This window comes from Delphinus delphis, chromosome X, assembly GCF_949987515.2.
Source record: "Delphinus delphis chromosome X, mDelDel1.2, whole genome shotgun sequence".
Lineage (NCBI taxonomy): Eukaryota > Metazoa > Chordata > Mammalia > Artiodactyla > Delphinidae > Delphinus > Delphinus delphis.
The window spans coordinates 3,600,273-3,623,352 of NC_082704.1; the positions used below are offsets into that span (position 1 = coordinate 3,600,273).

Genomic DNA, 23,080 nt, shown 5'->3' on the forward strand with positions numbered 1-23,080 from the left:
GGCTGTCTTGTAAATGACCATGACCTGCAGTGAAGGGGAAGGGAGTGGAGCGCAGGATTATGTGTGGGAGGAGATGGGCTTGGAAATCGCCTAAAGGCCAGCGCTCTACCAGATCCATTTCCCCTGAAGCACTTTTGCACGAAGAAACCTCTTTCCAGCTTTGAAGTCTTACTGGGACATCCGGTGCGGATCCTCTGACGTCCCCTTACGCTTGCCTCACTGGAGGGTCAAGGCGTGCGCGAGGGCCACCTACTAGCACGACAGTGGTCATGACTCTTACAGCAGAGTGAACGTCAAAAGATCCCCTAGGGCTGCACATCTGGAGCCTTGGCAGCCATCAGATGCACTTAGAAACCCCCAGATTCCCAGGCTCTCCTACCACAGCTGAACTGCTTCAGTCTCCTCCGGGCCGGGGCCCAGGAACCCAAGGTTTGTTACGGCTCCCTGGCTGGCTCTCAGCGGACTGCCAGCTTGAGAGCACGGGTGCAGGCAGGATGGCCTAGGGCCCTGGTCCCGAGGCAGATGCAACCACTACGTATTGGCCTCCGCACAGAATCTCTTGAGTTCTGTTTCTTCATTTGTAAAATGAGCGTCATTTCAGTTCTCATCTCATGATGCTGCTTGGACTATTACACGAAACGGGACGGATTCCGTGGTACCTAGAGGACCCTCATTAACTAGTATCTGGCATTACAGAGGGCAGATCTGGAAGTGCTCTGGGAGTCCAACCCTGGCCTTTAAAGACAGGGAGGGACCCTGAGACCCTGGGATGGGCAAGGCTTGCCCCGAGCGGCTCAGCTAGAGGGCCCCAGGGCCTGCCACCGTCACTCGGCTGTTCCCCGACCCGCAGCCTCCATCCTCCCCCACTGACCGCCCCATCCCCGCAGAAAGGGCTCCCCCTCTCTTAGCGAGGGGACGTGCCTACTTCTCTGCCTTTCTTTGTGAGATGTCCACCACCCGGCCAAGGGCGCTTTGAGGGGCAGGTCCGCCACCAGATTCATCTGAGATCTGACTACCACCGGGCAGGCAGGAAGGGGTTGGGGGGTGAGGTCGAGTGGGCACAGGAAGAGGTCTCTCCAGTCATCTGCTCCACTCTCCCGCCCAGGAGCGCTCACTAGGTATTTGGCCCACGGCAGGTGCTCAGTAAACAGAAGCTGAATGAATCCATGGACCAATGAACACAGATGACTCAGCGCCCAGCGAGCTCTGCCTCGTGTTTTCCTGGCCGTTCATTCAATCAATCATGGGCCACAGAGAAGTCACTGCATTTCAGGCTGAAATTTGGTCTCTTCTACGTTCTCCCAAAGACTTAAATCCATTATATTGAGAACAGAAATGTCTAAAATGGATCAGTAAGGAACGACTCAGTGTGGGCTTTACATAGGATCCCCTGCCGGGGTCTGAGCTGGCGATGGCCGTGCCCAAGGCGCTGTTCGAGGAGAGTTTAATGCCAGTGAAGTCTGCATAGGACCAGGCGGGGGAAGGATGGGCTTGGGGGATGGGAGGGAGGGCAGGAGCTGTGAGTTGGACCGGCCTGGACTCCCTGGCAGATACTAGGGCTTTCATTTAATTGTTGGTCTGCCATTATCCCGTTGGGACTAAGGTGGTAGGAGGTGGGGAAGGTGGGACATGACCCCCAGATGCTAAAGTTAATACTGGGAACCACTGGCGAAGGAAAAGGGTCTCCAGCCCTCTGAAGTGAGAGTGTGTGCCCCCGACTTTTCAGGCCCTCAACCCCACAGCGGACCCCAGGATGCCCCTGCGAGGTGCTGGGGGCTGCCGTGCTGCTGGTGGACACCATCTGCTGGAGCAGGTGCTACCCTTGCTGTGCCAAGCCTGCAGCCGGACGCCGCTGGTGCTGGCTTCCCTGAATGCTGTGGGAGGCTCCCTAGTCGGCGGGCAGGCTGGCCTTGCTGTCCCTGGGGGTGCAATGGGGGGCGCCGGTTGACGCCGCAGTCTCAGCGGTGGGGCAGGCAGGAGCCTCTTCCCAGCTTTGCTTTCTCCGCGGACTAAACGAGACTCCACTTTGCTAGAGGCTGCAGCTCTGCATTTCGGATTTCACTGGGGAGGGCTTTCAACAGATTGCCTAAAGCACCTTGGCCGGATGGCCGGATCCCCAGGCAAGCCTCAGCAAGCCGAGGGGAGGCGGCTGTGTTGACATCTACTACGAGTTCATTTCGCCCCTAGACCCAGGCTGCGGCCACCACCGAGGCCAACCTGTCTGGGCTGTTGGGCTTGACTGAACCCCGTGGCCACCCTTCTAGATCAAGTGCAGCAGAGAGCTTGCTACCCCGGAATGACTTCCCCTCTCAGCATCACGTTGGTGGTGGCAGGTCCCCACCAAACTTCCAGACCCTTCTAAACAGCTTTACCTATGTGCCGTTTTCCAGTCTCTGTGGACTCTGTACAGCAAGCTATGGGTCCCAGCTCCCGGCCAGCCCCTACTTCCTTCAGGCCTTGTACTACACGTGACCCTGCCCACTCACTGGGAGAACATTTGTTTTTTGTTTTTTTTTTTACCATAAGTGAATCAGTAGCCACTAGCAGGATTGCTAGACAACACACGTCAACCTTCACTTTTTACAGAAAACAGAATGGGTGGTGATTTGCTTGTGGTCCCATGGCTAGTTAGCGGCCAACACCAACACTAGACCCCAGGAGGCCCAGCCCTCACAGGTCCGGGCAGTGGTAGGGCGGGGAAGGGGAATGAGGGACGGTGTCCTGGTGTCTTTTAGAAAGGAATGACTTTATCTCCATGCACCAGTGCCGGCGGAGTCCCATTTCATAATCGGGCAGACAAAGCCACCAATGTGATCCCCACGACCTTATAAACATTCATTAAAATGCATTTCAAAGCATGTGATGCCTTCCCCACCCCCTAAATAATGAGAAAACAAAGGCAACCCTTCTGATAGAGGCCAAGTTCAGCTCTGAAGTCAACATTATTTCTGGTTCTGTCTGAACAATGACATATGGCAATTCTTCCCTTTCTACAGTTTTTTAGTCCAGAACGGCAAAAAGGGCAAAGCTTTCTTGGGAAAGGGTCTAGATTACAAGAGTACAGTCCAGGCTCAGAAAATGGGCCTAAGGAGAAGAACATATATATATATATATATATATATATATATATATATATATATATATATATATAACTCTTCCCAAAGAAGTCTGGCAGGTTGCTATAAGCACTTGATTTTGAACACTCTAGCTGGAGTTTTATCACAGACATCTACAAAAGGCCAGCAAAATTATGCACAGTCCCTCCTGGGTAAGAATGCAGGAAGCCGAAGGTGTGCAGGACAGATTGGCTCAGGGAGCCTCGTTTTTCCCTCCAGAGAGCCCCGGGCAAGATTGTCCAAAAGCTGGAAATTGCCTGTGGTGTATTTAGTCTCCCCTTCCTCTGTCAGTAGCGCCTCCTGCGGTGCAGCCCCGGCCAATCTGCTTCTGCTTCTGCTTCTCTCAGTGTCTCTCACACGAGCCCACCCATGCTCCATCAACACCTTTCCTCGGTACTGTTACACATGCTCCCTGGGAGTTTCCAAGAAGCTCACGCTGGCCAACTAGCTGGGATTTCAAGCCCTCTGAGACAGGAGTGTTCCCCGGTAGACTTGCTCAGAAGAAAGGAGAACAGATGAGACACGATGCAGCAGGACTGGGTTTGCAGGAAGAGAGACAAGGAGGGAAGGAGGGAGAGAGAGGGAATCTGCCTGCGTGTAGACATGGGATCAGATGAGCACCGACAACTGCCTGTACTTGAGCTGGTGTATCATTTGCACGGTTGTTTTCCAGAACGAAGTCCCCACAAACGGGTCTTTCTGTAGAACAAACAGGACTTTCAGCATTTCCAGAATTGCAAGACCTGAGGTTCTGGAGAATCCCAGGGTGGATGGGAACTGCAGGGAATCCTGACTGGCTTCAAGAGGAGTCGGTTTGTCTCAGGAATGAATCTCTGCTAACAGGTGGTTTGGAGTAAGAATCTCACCCTAGAAGGAGGGGATATATTGGCGCCCTGGGCTTGCCCCGAAGTGACAGAGGCTGCACGCGCTGCAGGTAGAGGCGGGCTGGGCTGGAGGGAGGAGCACTGGAGTAGGCACCAAAAGACCTGATGGAAGCCCTAGCTCCTCCATCTGCTGTGTGACTGTGGGCAAGCCACTCCCCCTCTATGAGCCTCAAGTTTTCTTCTGTAAAATGAGTCCTCGGCCTGCCCTGGGTGCCTCACAGCATCTTTGAGGAGTGCACGTCAGAAGCAGTCACTGTCACTGATGTCACTCTCCAGGCCCTGGGTCCCCAGGCTGCCCCAGTGCCCTCCAGTGTGGGCCTCGGCTTGCTCTCTGGCAAATAAGGACAAATGCTCTAGAATCGGGACATGGGGTGAGAGTGGAGAGAGACGAGCAGCCTGGCGCTGATGGCATCGACCTGACGGCCAGCGGCGCTGCCTGTAAAATTCCACCTTCTGCTGTTCGCCATCGCCCACCACTCTGGGCTCCACCACACTGTCTGCACCCTCAGGCTTCCCAACATGAGGGCTGTGGCTTCAACAAGCTTCAACCAGAGCGGCCCCAACAAATGCAGAAATGAGCAGACCTGGGGGTTTTGGAGAACTGTGTTCTCCCTTTCTGTAGTGTAGACATACCAGCTGGAAGAACTGGCAACTCTAAGAATGGCCCCAAAAAGATAGATGCATGTGGACTTAACGGGCTCATAATTCAGCGGTTCCACCCCGAGACACCTCCAAGTGTTCCGTCATTGACCAGGCGTTCCTTGAGTGCGAGCCTGGCACTCCTAGAGGCTGTCAGAACTGCCAGGCCCTTAGTGACAGGCCGGTCCCTCCCATTCACGTGAGGGCTCATGAGGTTGAGAGCCAGGAAGAGATGTGCCCGTGGGCCAGTGTCTCTGACTGACAGGTTGGCCTCTTTCCACTGGAAGAAACCCTGCCCCCGTTTCCTCCAAAGGCCTTCCCTTTATCCCACTAATGTAGCATCATTAGTGGGATAAAGATGACCACTTGCGGGGAGAAGAGAAAGATGGAGTTGGTTTCAAGCACCTGCATTTGATGAGGTTGGCCGAGAGATCAAGCAGGTACTGCCTGTGGAGCCAGGCTAGAAGCTGAAGGTCAAAGGCGAGGGCATTGTCCCAGCCCAGATGAGTCTGTCTGTGCAGGACTCGGGGTAACAAGGGTCATCTGTGTTTCACCTGAATTAGGCTGACGCAGCAGGAAACATGCAGGGAAGAGGAAGAGCGAAGGCAGAGCCGAGGTTGGAGACCACCAGGGCCACTGGGCAGACCTGGGTTTCTATATATGAAAAGGGCAGAAGGGCCCTCGGAGTTCATTTAAGCCCAACTTTCTCACTTCTCCCAGGGCTCTGCTTCTAAGTATTGATACCTTGTGGTGTGACCTCTCATAGGTCCCGACCCCACTCTGAGCCTCAGTTTCCCCACCCACACAGTGAATGGGTCCCAGCTTTGGTAAGCTGATGCTATGACTTTCTTTCTGCTCCTGCAGAGCAAAGATGAATGCTCTTGTCCCCCACCTAAGAGGGCCTCTCTCCCCGGGGTGCAGATAGGCCAAGGAGAGCCTCGTGGTTCACGAGCGTCCTTGCCAGACCATGTTAAAGAAAGCACAACTTGCCCCAGACCAGCTGGGGTCAAATTATGATCTTCCCCAAATAGCTCTCCACGCCCTCTGCTTCGTGGGGATTGAAGCTTAGACGATGCGAGGCACCCCTTTATGAAAGGGAATGTAAGGTTCAGAGAACAGAATTACGTCCCAGGCTTCGTAAGGTTCGAAGGCCAGTCCTGAAGCTTAAGCAGAAGGAAACTTTGCTTCTGCCTGTGTCCCAACAATGGGCTAAATAAAATGGCGACAGGCTTTAGACCATGGCAGGAAGTTCCCTGCATGAGAAACCCAACAGCTGTGTAGGTGGGGGAAGAATCCAGAGACACCCGGTTAGTCCGGTGTATTCTGGAGGTCACGTGCTTACTGAACAAGCACATTTTAGTGGCTAGGTGCCAACTTCTGGCTCTAAAATACACTAATGGCCTGCAAATGTACGCACCCTAGTTAGCAGACCTTTGAGTAAGGCTGCTTGAGCTCTGATGCCACAGAAGCAGAGGCTGGGAGGGGACATGGGCTAAGGAGCTTCAGGTCAGTGCACAGACCCTCCCCATGGTCTAGGTCCTCTCTTTTTTCCAGCTTTACTGAGGTATGATCGACAGCTCAAAATTATATGTATTGAAGTACAACGTGATTTTTTGAAAAGCGTGCAACGTGACGATTTAACATATGCATACACTGTGAAATGACTTAGGTCCTCTCTTTTTGAAATTGAGGCAAAATTCGCAGAGCATGAAATTAAGCTTTTGCAAGTGTACAATTCAGCGGCCTCTGGTACATTCACAGTGCTGTGCAGCCAAGATGGGGAGCGTTGAGGCCACCCCACAAATTTGTTACCAGGATCACGTGAGCTTAGAGGTGGAAAGTGCGCGTAGTGCCTGGCATGGTGTTCGTACCAAGTAAATAGTCTCTCTCTTTCCACTCTCGAAAATGCAAACACATTCTTGGTGGTCCTAAAATAGCCTGTAACATAGTTACTCAGCGGCATTTGCCATTCAAGGCAGATCTGCCTTTACTCATTGGCTGCATTCCTGAACAGCTGTGTGCAAGGCTAACTTTCGTCAACCAAATCATAATAAAATGCAACGAGAATCTGCCATGGAAAGGAAATCCTTTTATGAAGTTAAGATCTCTCATCCAAACCTATCTGTCTTAAAGGTGTAGTACTCGGAGGCGCTGGCCTTTCTTGTAAGGAGTCCTAGCGTAATTTTGCCCACAAACACATGGTGATGCTCCACAGTCCCAAATCCCACAGCAACAAGAGTAGATTACACACTGTGTGTGGAAGGTGTCTGTGATTACATCAGGGAGCATGTCATAGAACCTGAAAAATTGCCCCTGTGTGTGTGTCTGTGTGTGTGTGATGGTGGTGGTGGTGACGGTGCTGATGGTGGAGATGGTGTTGGTGGTGGAGGTGGTGGTGGTGGAGGTGGTGGTGGTGGAGATGGTGTTGGTGTAGGAGATGGTGGTGGTGGTGGTGGTGGTGTAGGAGATGGTGGTGGTGACGGTAGTGGTCGAGATGGTGTTGGTGGTGGAGGTGGAGACGGTGTTGGTGTAGGAGATGGTGTTGGTGGTGGAGGTGATGGTGGTGGAGACAGTGTTGGTGTAGGAGATGGTGTTGGTGGTGGAGGTGTTGGTGGTGGAGATGGTGCTGGTGTAGAAGATGGTGTTGGTGGTGGAGGTGGTGATGCTGGTGGGGGAGGTGGTTGGTGGTGATGGTGTTGGTGTTGGTGGTGGAGGTGGTGGTGATGGTGTTGGTGGTGGAGGTGGTGGTGATGATGGTGTTGGTGGTGGAGGTGGTGGCGGTGGAGATGGTGCTGGTGTAGGAGATGGTGTTGGTGGTGGAGGTGGTGATGGTGGAGATGGTGTTGGTGTAGGAGATGGTGTTGGTGGTGGAGGTGGTGATGCTGGTGGGGGAGGTGGTTGGTGGTGATGGTGTTGGTGGTGGAGGTGGTGGTGATGCTGTTGGTGGTGGAGGTGGTGATGCTGGTGGTGGAGGTGGTTGGTGGTGATGGTGCTGGTGGTGGATGTGGAGGGGTAGTGATGCTGGTATTGGTAGTGGCCGGAGTGCTGACAGTCAAGGGGCTACTCCTACAGAGTGATTCCTTCTTGCTCCACCTCACCGTAAGAAGCTGCCCTGAGTGGGCCGGAGAAAGAGGACTCGCCCTGAATGTGTTATTAACAGAGACCTCAAAACTGTCTCCTTGCCATCATTCGTAATTACTTTTTTCTCACTCGGAAAATTGAAGCTGAATTACCGGTGAAAACACAGGAGAGTTTTGTTTGTTAAAATGCTGCCAATAAAGTAATTTTATGTCAGATTTAACTACAGGAAAGGGCAAGGCATTTCTAAGTTCCTTGGCTGTCATGTGGCTTAAAAACATAGGATGGACAGCACTTTGCTACCGTGCACTTAGCTCTTTGAAGCCATATATTCAGAAGGCAGATGTTGGATGTTGGTGTTTGGGGGCTGACTTCCTGGAGGTACTTTATATAGGCCAAGTTCATTGTTCTAAAGCCCAAAGGCTTGACTTAAAGGAGAAAAAGAGGCAAGAAAATGTTGAGATTGTCTGACAGCGTCACACAGACAGCCCTAACACTAGACAACTTTATTGCCTCAAGTTTATTTTAGAAAAGGAGGCAGCTAGCGAGTGGCACTGAGCACCTGTCCACTACAGAGATGGAGGCTTCTAACTGTGCAAAGCAGGGCTGTCTAGGGGGCCCAGAACAGAGATCCCCTCAGAATGAGCACATGCCGGGCGAGGAGCGGGGAACCAGAATGAGACGGAGCTGGAGTTCTAGTGGAACAGACGGTATGAAGACAGCAAGAACAAGAACAGAGTGAAGGGGATGTGACAGAGTGGCCAGGAGAAGGACTCGGGGCAGAGCGCTCCAGGCAGGAAGGCAGAAGGGAGAGGCCCTGGGGGAAAGCTCTCGGCACGCTCCAAGAACGGGCAGGTGGCCACTGTGCTTGGTGCGCAGAGAGCTGGGGGACAGCCATGGCTCACGGATGGACCCGCAGCCCTGGGAAGCGGGTGGACTGTCAGATGTCTGCGGTGGGAAACCACTGGGTGGGGGGTTATACCGAGGAGTGGTCGGCTCCATCTGTTTGTAAAAGGTCTGGCTGGGTGCTGATGGGAGAGAGAAAGGGATAGGTCCAGAGGGGGGTCAGGCCAGCTGTGGCACAGGAGAGGAAGCAGAATGCCTGGAGAGGTGCCAGGATCTGTGATTGTCCCTCAGGTGGCACAGAGCCGAGCACCCACTTATGGGAGGAAACTACGGCCTCAGAAAATATGATCCCAAACCCAGTGACCTAGATCAGGGGGTCGTCAACTTTCTGTAAAGACCCAAAGAGTAACTCTCTTAGGCTTTGCAGACCAAGTGGTCCCTGTTGCAACTCCAGATGATATGTTAATGACTAGGTATGGCTTGTGCTAATAAAACTTCATTTGCAAGAACAGGCTGCCCGGGGGGGACTTTACCAAGCCCTGACCTACAGCACAGGCTGAGCGCCTTCCCCAAGGCACAGAGGCTATTTCCAAATCGCCCCCCTCACACTGCAGGGGGCCACGTAGGCCTACTGTTCACAAGACAGTGGCAGGCAACATTTTCGGAGCTGAAAAGCTTCAAGATTTCTACCATCGTACAAGTTAGGTGACCATTTCTGAATGCACGAGGCACGTAGCAGTCTCAAACGCCACGTTTAACCTGCGCTAACGATGGTTATTATTACTGCCCATCTGTTGGGTGCGCCACGGGTTCCATGAAACAGGACACCGCCTCCTCCAGAATGCCTGGCCGTCTGCTTGCTCTTCCAGCCTTCGTATCCTCGTCAACAATTCGCACCTTGTCCAGCAGATGAAAGCACACCCTCCTCCCTCGGGCCTTCAAGGGTCTCTAGGATAACTCGGCCTCGAGTCCCACCCCTTCCAACCCAGGCCTCCACAACGCAGCTCTCAGAAGACTGGGGCTGTTTCCTCCTCATCTCTGCACCCCCGTAGCACCTAGTGTCGTGACAGGGCTCAGCTGGCATCTGCAGATGTGAATTAAGCCCTGGAGCAGAAGGTTTCCTACAAATGATCCTGTTCTCTTCCATTCCCAGCACAAGGCCCAGAGGCAATCGCTTTTCAGAAACTGTGATGAATTCACTAACTGGCCCCGTGAAGGACACGCCTTCTCCTTCGTGTGTCTGGGCCTCCTGTGGTCAACAAAGGAGGTGACCTGGACGATTTCTAAGGGACCTTCTGGCCAAGAGGAAGGGCAACCACTGTCCACCGAGCATTTACTCAGGGTCACGAGAGTGCCTGTGTGCCAGCTGACAGGCTTGGAGGGGGGCGACCGGCCTGGAGAAACAGCTCTGGACGGAGTCAGAAGAGGGACCGCACCCTGCAGCACCAGAGGGAGGCACACAAAGGGGGTTTGTGAGGAAGGGCGGGGGGGGTGAGGGGGCAGGGAGGGAGGGGTGGCGGCAGCCTCGCCTGGGCCTTGGGTCTGGGCCCTCAGGGGTCGAGTCCGGCCTGGGCTCCGGCCTGTCTTTTTAACTTTGGTACTTTGGGGCTGGCGATCTGGTGAGTCAGGGGAGGTGGTAGATGAGGAGAAAGGAAAGGCCACGGAGCAGCAGGCAGGGTTTTGACAAATTCTTCTATGTCGACTGCAGAAATCAGCACCTGTAGCCTAATCTTCAGAAGTGCGTGCTTCCTGTGCCCTGCCCAACCTGAGGTCTAAAACTGGGTACCCCAGGGGCAGCTTATGACCCAAATATCTGTCTGCAGTCAGAGCCACGTTGAGCTCTCCAGCTGGGGATTTTCAACAAAAGCCAGGGGCCTCAGCCTGCACAGGCCAAGCCAGAGTCTGAGGACCCCTGGGTCTGCGCCCCAGGGCTGCCCCCCCTGGTTTGCGCACACCCTAGATGGAGGTCGTGCCCGAGTGTCGGCTCAGCCAGACTCTCCTGACACCCTGACCTGGGGTCCCCCTCCCCCGGGCAGCTCAAGCTCCAGACACCTGTCACCTCGGGCCTGATGTCAAGGAAGCTGTGGGCAGAGGCCAGGCAGGAACGCAGACACAGCTAACGAGGGCTCCTAGAAGTTCAGAAATAGGCAGTGTCGAGCGCCCAGATGCCAGTGGGTGCCAGCTGCCAAACAGACCTCCCCTCCCGGCAGCTCCCCCTGCGAACAGACTGCGATTTTCAGGTCACCGCTTTGCTGGACGGGGCTACCCAGGTGGGACCCCGACGCAGAGCCCACTGGTGTCCGGCCAGCCGAGCAGCGTGCAGCCTTCGCAGAAGAGCCGAAGGCAAGGCCTCTGCCTGGTGGCCCAGCCCGGCGGGGTGTCTGGAACAGGGCCGGGCCCTCACTGCAGGAGGAGGGGGCGGGAGGAAAAGGAGCGAACAGCTGCGCGCTCCGTGGGGAGGATCCCCAAATAGAAAGTCACATACGCACTGCAGGCTTTGACCCAGAATGCTCAGAGCTACACCGTCAATCCAGCGCTCCTCGGGCAGCGGGGCTGCTGATGAGCCTGAGATATCCTCAGGGGCCCTGTGTCTCTACCTGAGCTCCAAGGACACTCGTCTCTCATCGCCTTTCTGAGCCAATGCCAATCTCTGATCATTAAAAAAAAAGTGCTCACAGCGGTAATACCCTGTGTGGTTTACACTGCGTTCATATCCACACCTTGTTCATCATCATCTGACGTGGGCAGAGGGCACAGCCTCATGCCGCATCCCAGTCACTGTCTGGGACAGCTGCCTCCCCAGTGAGCTGATTCCTGGACCCGCCGGCTCCTGGAAGCCGGGGCCATACACCCTGCTCCCCTCTCCTGGGGCCAGTGCACCCTGCCCACAGCCGACATGAAGCAGGGGACACTGGGCTGCCTCTCCAGGCTTCCAAGAGAGCTGTTTACACAACCCAGCCCAGGTCCTGGCTGGCTGTCCCTACTCCCTGTGGGGTTTTAATTAGCCTGGCTCTCGGCTCACAGGCTGGGCAGTGGACGATGCTGGTCAGGGCACCTGGGTTTGAGATCGGAATTTCCAACCTACTGCCCGCGCAACATTGGGAAAGTCCCTCGGTCTCCTCCCGGGTGAAGTGGAAATATTAGTCTCTGTGTCACAGGAGTAGACGAGCTATTGTCTACAAAGGAACGTGCACAAGAGAGCCACTTGGCCATCCTCTCCTCCCGGCTTCCGAGGAGGACAGGCAGAACTACAGAGTAGGACACATCTGTTCCCAGTGCAGGAAGCCTGGGAAGAGTCTACCTACCCCTTGACTGGGAGCTGCTGTAGCCCATGGTCTAGCACAGGGCTGGGCACACAGGAGGAACCTGGAAATGTGGCAGGAGGCCTGAGATATGCAGGCCCTCTGACCTCAGGAGCAAAGGGACTTACCCAAGGGCTCACAAAGTGCTAGTTAGAGCTCTGGAATGAAATTTGAGGTCTCCTGAGTCCCCTGTGCTTTTTGCAAAGAAAAGTGTGTGCTTCCGAGGATGAGGGGCACAAACCCCCAACCTGATCACACGCCACGGCAGCCGGTGAACGGCCCTCCTCCTACCGGGCATACCTAAGGTCACCAGTCTAAAGCAGAGGGACAGACAGGACGACTTTCTGCCCCTTCCTCAGCTCCATTTGCATTCGAGGTGACAAGAAGGAGAAGAAGGGGTGAGTCGTTGGTTTAGGTCATACTGCAGGTGGAAAGCAGGCTGCGCTTGGGGCCACCCGAATGGGGACCCTTGATAGAGCTCCCCACCTTCGCCATGAGCATCTTATTACAAGTCACTGGATTTCTTGGATCTAAGCGTCCTCATCCATAAAGAGGGGCAACGGCTGGGAAGGTCGGAAGGAAGATTGGACATGCCAACTCATGGTAACTAGAGAGTCAGCCATTCGTTATCATCCCATGACGACACACAGAAGGTGCGCCGTGAGCGCAGCATCCCGTTCCTTCTCCGACTGTACGTCTAATGCCCTTAACGCCTCCATTTTCTCTGGAGCTGCCTTATGAACGGAATAGGCGGCTGCTCAGAGCTGGGGAATCTTCGCAACTTTGGGTGCAGACTGAGACGGAGACGACTGGGCTCCAATTCCACGTGGGCTCTGAAGCGCTCCCGTCTGGAGTGCTAGTATTTTAGAGATTTGTGCACTAGTAATCAATCCACTCACCGTTCTGGGGGAGGAGCGGAGATCTTAACTTCAAAAGGAGGGAGCAAACATTCTGCCTCCTGTTAAAACTCCATACACTCACTGCAGAGACTGGACGCCTTATTAAGCTTGGGTGGATGCCCGAGTGTTCAAAAGGTAAGACTCCAGACCACGAGTCATTAAGCCATCAGGCTGCTGAGTGAATGAACGAATGCTGACAGGGTGCTGCACTTTCTTACGACAACTGCTCCCACCTGATATGTGCTTGCAGCTTTGTGGTTTTCAACATGCTTCAGATCCAAGAGGCAGCAGAGCACAGTGGTGAAGAAAGCAGGCTCTGAGCTCTGCTGCGCCTTGTCTCTGTGACTTTGTCAAGTTGCTTAACCTCTCTGAGCCTCAGTTTCCTGGAGCTAACCTCTTCATCTCAGGGTTATCCTAAGGATTACAGGAAATAAGGCAGCCCAAATGCTCAGCAAGTGTGCAGCGCCTAGTCAACACTCAACTAAAGGTAGCTATTCTTACTCCTGGTTCATTTGATCTTTGTCCTGAGAGTGGGCAAAGGATGGACAAAGCCCCACGGCTAGTTAGGAGCAGAAGCAAGACTGGAATCAGGTGTCCTGGGCCCTGGTCTTAGGCCAAGAAAAATCGTCACATCAGACGCACGTTTTCCTGCAAGGGAACTCTCAGTAATTCACATGGAGAAATGTCTATTTAGGTCTTCTGTCCATTTTTGGATTGGGTTGTTCATTTTTTTGATATTGAGCTGCGTGAGCTGCTTGTAAATTTTGGAGATTAATCCTTTGTCAGTTGCTCCATTAATAAATATTTTCTCCCATTCTGAGGGTTGCCTTTCTGTCTTATTTATGGTTTCCTTTGCTATGCAATAGGTCCCATTTGTTCATTTTTGTTTTTATTTCCATTTCTCTAGGAGGTGGGTCAAAAAGGATCTTGCTGTGATTTATGTCATAGAGTGTTCTGCCTATGTTTCCCTCTAAGAGTCTTATAGTGTCTGGCCTTATATTTAGGTCTTTAATCCATTTTGAGTTTATGTTTTGTGTATGGTGTTAGGGAGTGTTCTAATTTCATTCTTTTACATGTAGCTGTCCAGTGTTCCCAGCACCACTTATTGAAGAGGCTGTCTTTTCTCCATTGTGTATTCTTGCCTCCTTTATCAAAGATAAGGTGACCATATGTGCATGGGTTTATTTCTGGGCTTTCTATCCTGTTGCACTGATCTATGTTTCTGTTTTTGTGCTAGTACCATACTGTCTGGATTACTGTAGCTTTGTAGTATAGTCTGAACTCAGGGAGCCTGATTCCTCCAGCTCTGTTTTTCTTTCTCAAGATTGCTTTGGCTATTTGGGGTCTCTTGTGTTTCCATACAAATTGTAAAATTTCTTGTTCTAGTTCTGTGAAAAATGCCATTGGTATCACCTCACACCGGTCAGAATGGCCATCATCAAAAAATCTACAAACAATAAATGCTGGAGAGTGTGTGGAGAAAAGGGAACACTCTTGCACTGTTGGTGGGAATGTAAATTGATACAGCCACTATGCAGAACAGTATGGAGGTTCCTTAAAAAACTAAAAATAGAACTACCATATGACCCAGCAATACCACTACTGGGCATATACCCTGAGAAAACCATAATTCAAAAAGAGACGTGTACCACAATGTTCATTGCAGCACTATTTACAACAGCCAGGACATGGAATCAACCTAAGTGTCCATTGAGAGATGAATGGATAAAGAAGATGTGGCACATATATACAATGGAATACTACTCAGCCGTAAAAGAAACGAAATTGAGTTATTTGTAGTGAGGTGGATGGGCCTAGAGTCTGTCCTACAGAGTGAAGTAAGTCAGAAAGAGAAAAACAAATTCTGTATGCTAACACATATGTATGGAATCTAAAAAAAAAAAAAAAAGATTCTAATGAACCTAGGGGCAGGACGGGAATAAAGATGCAGATGTAGAGAATGGACTTGAGGATATGGGGAGGGGGAAGGGTAAGCTGGGACAAAGTGAGAGAGTGGCATGGACATATATACACTACCAAACGTAAAATAGATAGCTAGTGGGAAGCAGCCGCATAGCACAGGGAGATCAGCTCGGTGCTCTGTGTCCACCTACAGGGGTGGGATAGGGAGGGTGGGAGGGAGACCCAAGAGGGACGGATATGGGGATATGTGTATACGTATAGCTGATTCACTTTGTTATAAAGCAGAAACTAACACAACATTGTAAAGCAATTATACTCCAATAAAGATGTTAAAAAAAAAAACTTCACATGTAAATCCCAGGGCTGTTTCAAAGAACTCTCCTTTGGGACTGATATAATTTTATTAACAAAACTTGACTTGAAATTTGTTTTTTGTTGTTGTTGTTGTTAGTCTGTTTCTTGGGAAAGGACAAAAACAAACAGGTAAGCTGAATGTCTGTGTCAGACCTCTACGCTGAGGATGTTGCCAGGACAAGGGAGGGTGGTGCTAGGGAAGGGCTTCCAGAGGCACAGAGTTTCCTGGGGCTGGGGTGTGGGTTGTCATCCCTGGATGTTATAAAAGTACCCGAGGGAGAGCAAGCGTTGGAAACAGCCGAGATCCAGTCCAGGCCACACCTGGGAGGTGCCAGTCCAGCTCCCACAAAGGACTGCTTTCTGCTGTTGCCATCCTGGGCCCTGTATTAACTCATACGGATAGCAGGTGTCATGGTGAACTGACTGGCCATTCTGCTTTGAATCTGTCCGTCTGTCCACAAACACGGGGCTGCTGAGCCACTCAGCGTGTGGAGCAGAGCTCCGTGTGCGCACCAGGTACCTTCCTTGAAGCTGCAGGGATTGACCAGCTGCGAGAAGTCAGCTGTGCTCAAACCAGGAACTGCTCAAACCAGAACTGGCTGCATCAGCAGTGCCTGGCTCCCAGCATACCCATCAGGCAGAGCCAAAGGAGCGGGTGCCCTAGGTGTCAGCTCCTCAGAGGCCATGTGCATCTTCCAGGAAGATGAATGTGATTTTGACCTTTTGGAGCCCAACCTTGGTTTTTGGATCCCCTCCACTGGGACAAATCCATGGTCTTCTAGGACAGCTTGGCTTTTCAGAAACAGCTCACTCTGAGCCACTGGCGGAGAATACGGTGTGCCACGGAGGAGGGAGAAGGGCTGATTTTGATCAAGACCGAGGTGTGACTCTAAAGCAATGAATGTGAATTTTTGGCAAGATTTACAAAGGACTCTGAAGGCCACCTACAAAGAGAAGCCTAGCCCGGAAATGGCGTGAGCAAGGGCCGCTTCTCCAGAGTGAGGGCACGGGTGGCAGCTCTAAGAACCTGTTCTAGGAAAAACCCATCCTGCGCTGAGATCTACACTTATCAAAACCAAAACGATTACTTACTAGTCACACTTTTTAAAAGGGTGTTGGTGGGGCACATGGGGGGAAGGGGAAGAGGATCCTGCATCTACAACCCACCCAGTCTTTTCCCCTAGGGTTGGAAACAAGCGTGAAACAAAGGAGAAACTGCAAGTCCCGTTGAAACTGACCATGAACTCTGGACGCATTACCGAGAGGCTTTCCTTCACTGACTTAGTTCTTGACCATAAAAGAGAAGCAAGAACTCAAAAGGGTAATTAGGATGGAGGGTAGAGATTGCCATGGAAAGATGCCTGACGGAAGGGCTGGCAGGACAGGCCAAAGAAATTGCTCCCTCTCTGCCATCCCATCTTCCCGCCATCTCTGTGAGAGCTGGAACTCCAGTAAACAAAGTTTTGTAAATGCCTCAACTGGATACCACATTTTCAGTACATTGTTGGTGGTAGACAACCAGGGCAAAAGACAGCAACAGGATTTCAACAATGTCCCCGCACACTTGTGCACAGATCAGAATCCTCAACTAAATAGAAAACTGACTTACTGAAAGTGGATTGCCCTTGGAATTGGAGAAGCCAGGCCCTCTAGTTATGTGAAATGACATTACCTCAGAGCCCCCAGCTCCCAGTTCTCTGAACGGGAAGGAAGCAGACCCACGGGTCTAGAAGAGCCATTTCCTCTCTGCTCTATTAATTGCAGAGATTAAGTGAGCCACTCCTTTGTGGACCTAATACACTGAGATAACAGCCATTGTGTTTGCGGCACCTCCTATTAACTGAGCTAACCCTGGTAGACTGGCAAGGTTGCAGGCTTTTATTGTCAGATTCAACCAACCAATGGCTCTCTGGAATCCCTAACCCTGAGTTTCGGACCCATGGATGACATCTGAGTTCCAAGGGAAGAAAGCAGAAATTTGTCAAATGAGTTTTTGAAAGGACATCAGGGCCAGAGAATCGAATGGGAATAGCTTTCTGTGCCCTACTCACCGGCTTCCTGTTCTCAGTGGTACTAGGAAGCTAATATAATATATCTAGTGCCTGTCATCCCCACATTCCTGGTTTCTATTAAGGTAAAAAGTAGGTCTTTTTCCCTTTTCACCCTTCATCTCTTTCCAGTTGAACGGGTGCAGTGCAGAGAGAGCTGGACTGGGAATCCACATGGAACCTTGGACTCTATTTCCTGCTCTTCCAAAAACTCACAAGGGGCAAGGTCAGCTCATCTCCTAGATCCCTTCTAGGTCAGATTTCAGTGCCTTACATTTTGGGCTGGTTGCTTGCCACCAAGTTCGCACAGAGAATTTCAATAACACATATTACGTTCAAGTTTAAGATTAGAAGCATTCAAAACCCCCCTCCCCCCCGATAGCCCATTGTCTGACCGATTCCTGGAGCTTTCTGGGCTCCTGACGATTTCCCACCATGGCGAAATGGGGAAGCATGCTCTTGATTACAAGCCGACTTTTCCAGTCATCCATTGTTTGACCTGCAATTTTATTCTTGACTCTCCAAGGCGCTTCCCAAACGACCTAGACACAGGGCTTAGGGAGACAAAAAGTACACTGTCTTTCAGATATGAAGATGAGACCATTGACCCCGTGAATCACAGACTTGCATTCTGAGGACAGGTTTAGGTGGAGTCAGCCACGTTCATTTTCCTGTCTCTCTTCCCACCCCACCACCCTCATGGAGCCCCTCCCACCTCCAGGGATGAAGGGCACCTCTGGGAGGCACTTGGCTGGGATGAGACCGCAGTCCCTGGCCATGGGGCAGAGTGAAGTTCACTGGAGAGCTGAGGGATGGGTGGAGAAGCAGCCCAATGTACCTTAAATAACAGCGGGCTTAAAGGCAGGGAATGGGGCTCCTGGGTCTGGCTTTGCTTGTGTGGTACGCAGTGAGATCTGGGGAAAGGCTTTTCTGTTTTCTGACACAGGTTTTTTTTTTAATATGAAAACCATGGCGGTTGGATCACGTGATGGCTTATTGCCCCTTCAGCTCTACTGAAGCCTTTGGCCCATAGAAGGAGCAACTCCCCACTCTGCCCGTTAGCACCCAGCCAAGTGAGCTGACAGGTCATAACCTGACAGTCAATGGAAAGAAGCAATGGACGTCGGAAGGGGCTCATGAAAACCTGGTGCACTGGTTTACAAAAAACTAACCGAGCTGGCTGCCATCACGGCTGCCCCAATTTATGCCCTCCATGACAGATGAGCGGACACGTGCAAACCCAGGTACAGCGGACTTTTTTCGTTTTGTTTTGTTTCATTTCTTTTTGTTCTCACAATGTAAACGTGGAATAGGAGCTCTGCTAAGACATTCATATGCGAGGGAAGCTCTCCTTCCCATAGATCTACTTGGCAGTACAAAACCAGGTCTATAATTTCCATGTCCAGATGCCTGGCTCTGGAAAAATGGAGAAGTACTTTCCCCATTCTCCCACTGAGTACAACCGAAACCTCTGGACATTACATATAAAACAAACATAAGAAGACCCTGAAAGGTGGAGAGAAGAAAGCAGGCTGGTAGGGACCTTGGGCCCTAAGGAACACCGCGGTGGCGAGCTCCCTGGGTTTTCATTCTGCCTCATAGATCCCAGATCAGGACCGGAAGCCAACAATCCAAAGTGCCAGTGAACAGAGACAAAAAGGCTCCAGCAAAAGCCAAAGGACTGGGAGAGGGGCAGCCTCCCAAGACCGAAAACTTTTATACAAGAACCACTCTAATTCAGCTAAACACCATAGAAAAAAGGGTGTTCCCACCCAGCCCCATCAGTAAAGGCCAGCTGGGGACCTAGAATCCACTCCCACAGAGCGGTAATGAGTCATCTCTCCCTGTCCCTGCTAGGGTGGTGTTAGAAGAGACCTCACAGAGAGCCAGGACCTTTGCCCCGGCACAGTGGTAATAGGTCCACATCCCATCCCTTCCAGTGTCAGTGGAGATCACATGGGGAACAGTAATGAGGCACTCCTACCTACCCCAGCCAGGGTGGCATTAGTGGAAGCCCAGTGGGGAGCTGGAACTGTCACCACTGCCCAGCAGTAATGAGAAGCCCCGACCTCCCCGGTGTCAAGGAAGGCTAAGTGGGGAACCTGGATTTCTATAGCTACCTGGCAGAAATGAGAGAGTGTGCTCCCCCTTTCTCTGCCAGAGCATTGTCAGAGGAAGTCAGCTAAAACAGAAGATCTAAATAAGTGCTGAGAGATATGCTTCAGGTATGGAAGGGGAATCAAGACATTCTTAGATGAAGGGAAACTAAAAAGGAAAACTAAAAGACTTTGTTAACAACAGACCTCTCCTAAGAGAATGACTAAAGGAAGTTCTCTGAACAGAAAGGAAATGATAAAAGAAGAAATTCTGGACATCACCAAGGAAGAAAGAACAATGGAAAGAGAAAAAATATGGGTAAATAGAATAGACTTTCCTTTTCCTTTCAAGTTTTCTAAATTATGTTTGGTGTTGAAGCACCAATTATAACAGTGCTGTGGTTCTAAATGTATGTGGGAGAAATAGTTAACGATTACATTATAAACAGAGGAGGGTGGTAAAGCAGTGGAAAGAGAGGTAAGGTTTCTATACTTCACTTCAACTGGTAAAATGTTGACATCAGTAGATGCTTATAAGTTATTTATATACGATGTAATACCTAGAGCCAGCAAGAAAAATGGTATACGAAAAGAAACATGCAAAACACTGTACATGAATCATCAAATGGAACTCTAAAAAATATTCAGGTCACCCACAGGAAGACAGGAAAAAGAAAATAGAGAAACAAAAATAGAGAGCAAACAGAAATTAAAAATAAATTGGCAGAATTAAGCACTAACATCAATAAGTACATTAAGTGAAAAGGATCTAAATACAGCTATTAAAAGACAGAAATTGACAGTCAATAAAAAAACATAAGCCAACTATATGATGTCTGCAAGATGCTCACCTCAAATATAATGATACGGGCATGTAGAAAGTAAAAGGATGAAAAAACACGCAATTGTTAATTAAAACAAAAAGGAGCAGGGGTGGCTCTAGTAATACCAGATAAAGTAACTTCAGAACAAAGAAAATTACCAGGCACAGAGAGGGGCATTACATTACGGAAAAAGGGTCAATCTTCCAAGAAGAAAAAGTAATCTTAAATGTGTACACACCAAACCACAGAGCTACAAGATATATGGAGCAAAAATGAACATAACTGAAAGGAGAAATTGACATTTATAGTGGAGACTTCAATGTCCTCTCTCAACAGTTGATAGAACAATTAGACAGAAAATCAGCAAGATATAGAACGCAACACCACCACCATCTAATAGGATCTAATTGACATTTATAGAACACTCCACCAAGAAACAGGAAAATTTACATTCTTTTCAAGCATCCAAGAAATACATACCAAGATAGACATATTTTGGACTATAAAACAATCTACCAAATTTTTAAGAAGTTGAAGTAATACATGATGGCTTAGTACATTGTGGATGTACTGATGCCGCTGAATTGTTACGTGAATTTCACCTTCATTTAAAAAAATCAATACCACCAAATACTGGCAACAACGGGAGAAACTGGATTACTCATACATTGTTGGAGGGAATGAAAACTGGTACTTTCTTAAAAACCGAACATGCAACTCCTACATGACCCAGCAATTGCACTACTGGGTATTTATCCCACAGGAATGAAAACTTGTAGTCATACAAAAATTTGTAAACAAGTGTTTATAGTAGATTTATTCATGATAGCCCCAAACTGGAAACAACCCAGAAATCTTTCAATGAACGAAGGATTAAACAAACTGGCACCTGTATACCATGGTACACTCCTCAGCAAAAAAAAGACACGACTGTTGATATATATATAATGACCTGGATGAATCTGCAGAGAATTACGCTGAGTGAAAAAAAAAAGGCAACCCCCCAAACTTACATACTGTGTGATTCCATTTATATAATTCTTAAAATGACAAAACTATAGAAATGGACTGATTAGACATTGCCAAAGGGTAAGGAGGAGGTTGGTGTGGGAAGGAAGTGGATGTGTCCATAAACGGGCAAAATGAGGGATTCATGTGGAGATGGAAATGTTCTGTACCTTGACTGTACCCATTCAGCATCCTGCTTGTGATATTATACTACAGTTTTGCAAGATGTTATCATTAGGCGAAGCTGGCTAAAGGGTACATGGGATCTATTTGCATTCTTTCTTTTTTTTTTTTTAAATAAGATGTTGGGGGTAGGAGTTTATTAATTAATTTATTTACTTTTGCTGTGTTAGTTCTTCATTTCTGGGCAAGGGCTTTCTCTAGTGTGGCAAGTGGGGGCCACTCTTCATCGTGGTGCACGGGCCTCTCACTATCGTGGCCTTTCTTGTTGTGGAGCACAGGCTCCAGACGCGCAGGATCAGTAGTTGTGGCTCACAGGCCTAGTTGCTCCGCGGCATGTGGGATCCTCCCAGACTGGGGCTCGAACCCATGTCCCCTGCATTAGCAAGCAGATTCTCAACCACTGCGCCACCAGGGAAGCCCTATTTGCATTATTTCTTACACCTGCATGTGAATCTACAATTATCTCAAAACCACAAGTTCAATTAAAATCATATGACCGTATTATGTGATGCAGAAAACGGACTTCACAAAATTCAACACCCATTCACGATGAAAACTCTCAGAAAACCAGAATTAGAGGGGAACTTCCTCAACTTGATAAAGAACATCTACAATATATCTACAGCTAACTTCACACTTAATGATTAAAGACTGAATGCTTTCCCTCCACGATTGGTAACAAGGCAAGGATATCTGCTCTCTTCACTGCTTGTATCAAATCTGTATGTTGTACATCTTAAACTTACACCATGTTGTGTGTCAAATATATCTCAATAAAACAAAAACACAGTACTGGAAGTTCTAGCTAGTTCATTAAGGCAAGAGAACTAATAAAAGGCATACATATTAGAAGCAAAACTATACTTATAGGTGATATGATTGTCTACGTGGAAATCTTAACAAATTTACAAAGTAACTCCTGGAACTTAAATGTAAGTTCAGGAAGTTCTCAGGATACAAGATCAACATATAAAAATCAATTGCGGGCTTCCCTGGTGGCTCAGTGGTTGAGAGTCCGCCTGCCGATGCAGGGGACACGGGTTTGCGTCCCGGTCCGGGAAGATCCCACATGAGGCGGAGCGGCTGGGCCCGTGAGCCATGGCTGCTGGGCCTGCGCGTCCGGAGCCTGTGCTCCGCAATGGGAGAGGCCACAACAGTGAGAAGCCCACGTACCACAAAAAAAAAAAAAAAAAAAATCAATTGCTCTGGGACTTCCCTGGTGGCGCAGTGGTTAAGAATCCGCCTGCCAATGCGGGGGACACAGATTCGATCCCTGGTCTGGGAAGATCCCACATGCTGCAGAGCAACTAAGCCCGTGCGCCACAACTACTGAGCCTCCGCCCTAGAGCCCGTGAGCCACAACTACTGAGCCCACGTGCTGCAGCTACTGAAACCCACACACCTAGAGCCCGTGCTCCACAACAAGAGAAGCCACTGCAGTGGGAAGCCGTGCACTGCAACGAAGAGTAGCCCCCGCTTGCTGCAACTAGAGAAAACCCGTGCGCAGCCAAAATAAATAAATAAATTTAAAAAATCAATTGCACTTATAAATACCAGCAATTAACACATGGGCGCTGGAATTAAAAATACGATGCCGCTTACTATTGCTCAAAAACTTCTTAGGTGAAAGCCAAGCAAAACATGCATAGAATTTGCATGCTAAAAGCTATGCAACACTCATGAAAGATCAAAGATGATCTAAATGTATGGAGGGATACTCTGTGTTCACAGAATGAAAGGCTCAACATTCTAAAGATGTCAATTTTTCTCAAATTGATATACAGCTGTAACCAATTCCTATCAAAATCCCAGCACGATTTTTTGCAGATATAGACAAAATTATTCTAAAATTTTTATGGAAATTGCAAAGGAAGTAGAAG

At 49.8% G+C, this 23,080-nt stretch overlaps 1 protein-coding gene across 1 annotated transcript in view; it reads right to left on the reverse strand.

Annotated features, from left to right (window-relative positions):
* MAMLD1 (mastermind like domain containing 1) overlaps positions 1–23,080 on the reverse strand; it is a 116,056-nt gene that overhangs the window by 41,429 nt on the left and 51,547 nt on the right. The window contains exon 2 of the mRNA XM_060002920.1: positions 17,485–17,643. Within this exon, the coding sequence (XP_059858903.1) occupies positions 17,485–17,580 (96 nt within the window). The 5' untranslated portion in view covers positions 17,581–17,643. The remainder of the gene's footprint in view (positions 1–17,484; positions 17,644–23,080) is intronic.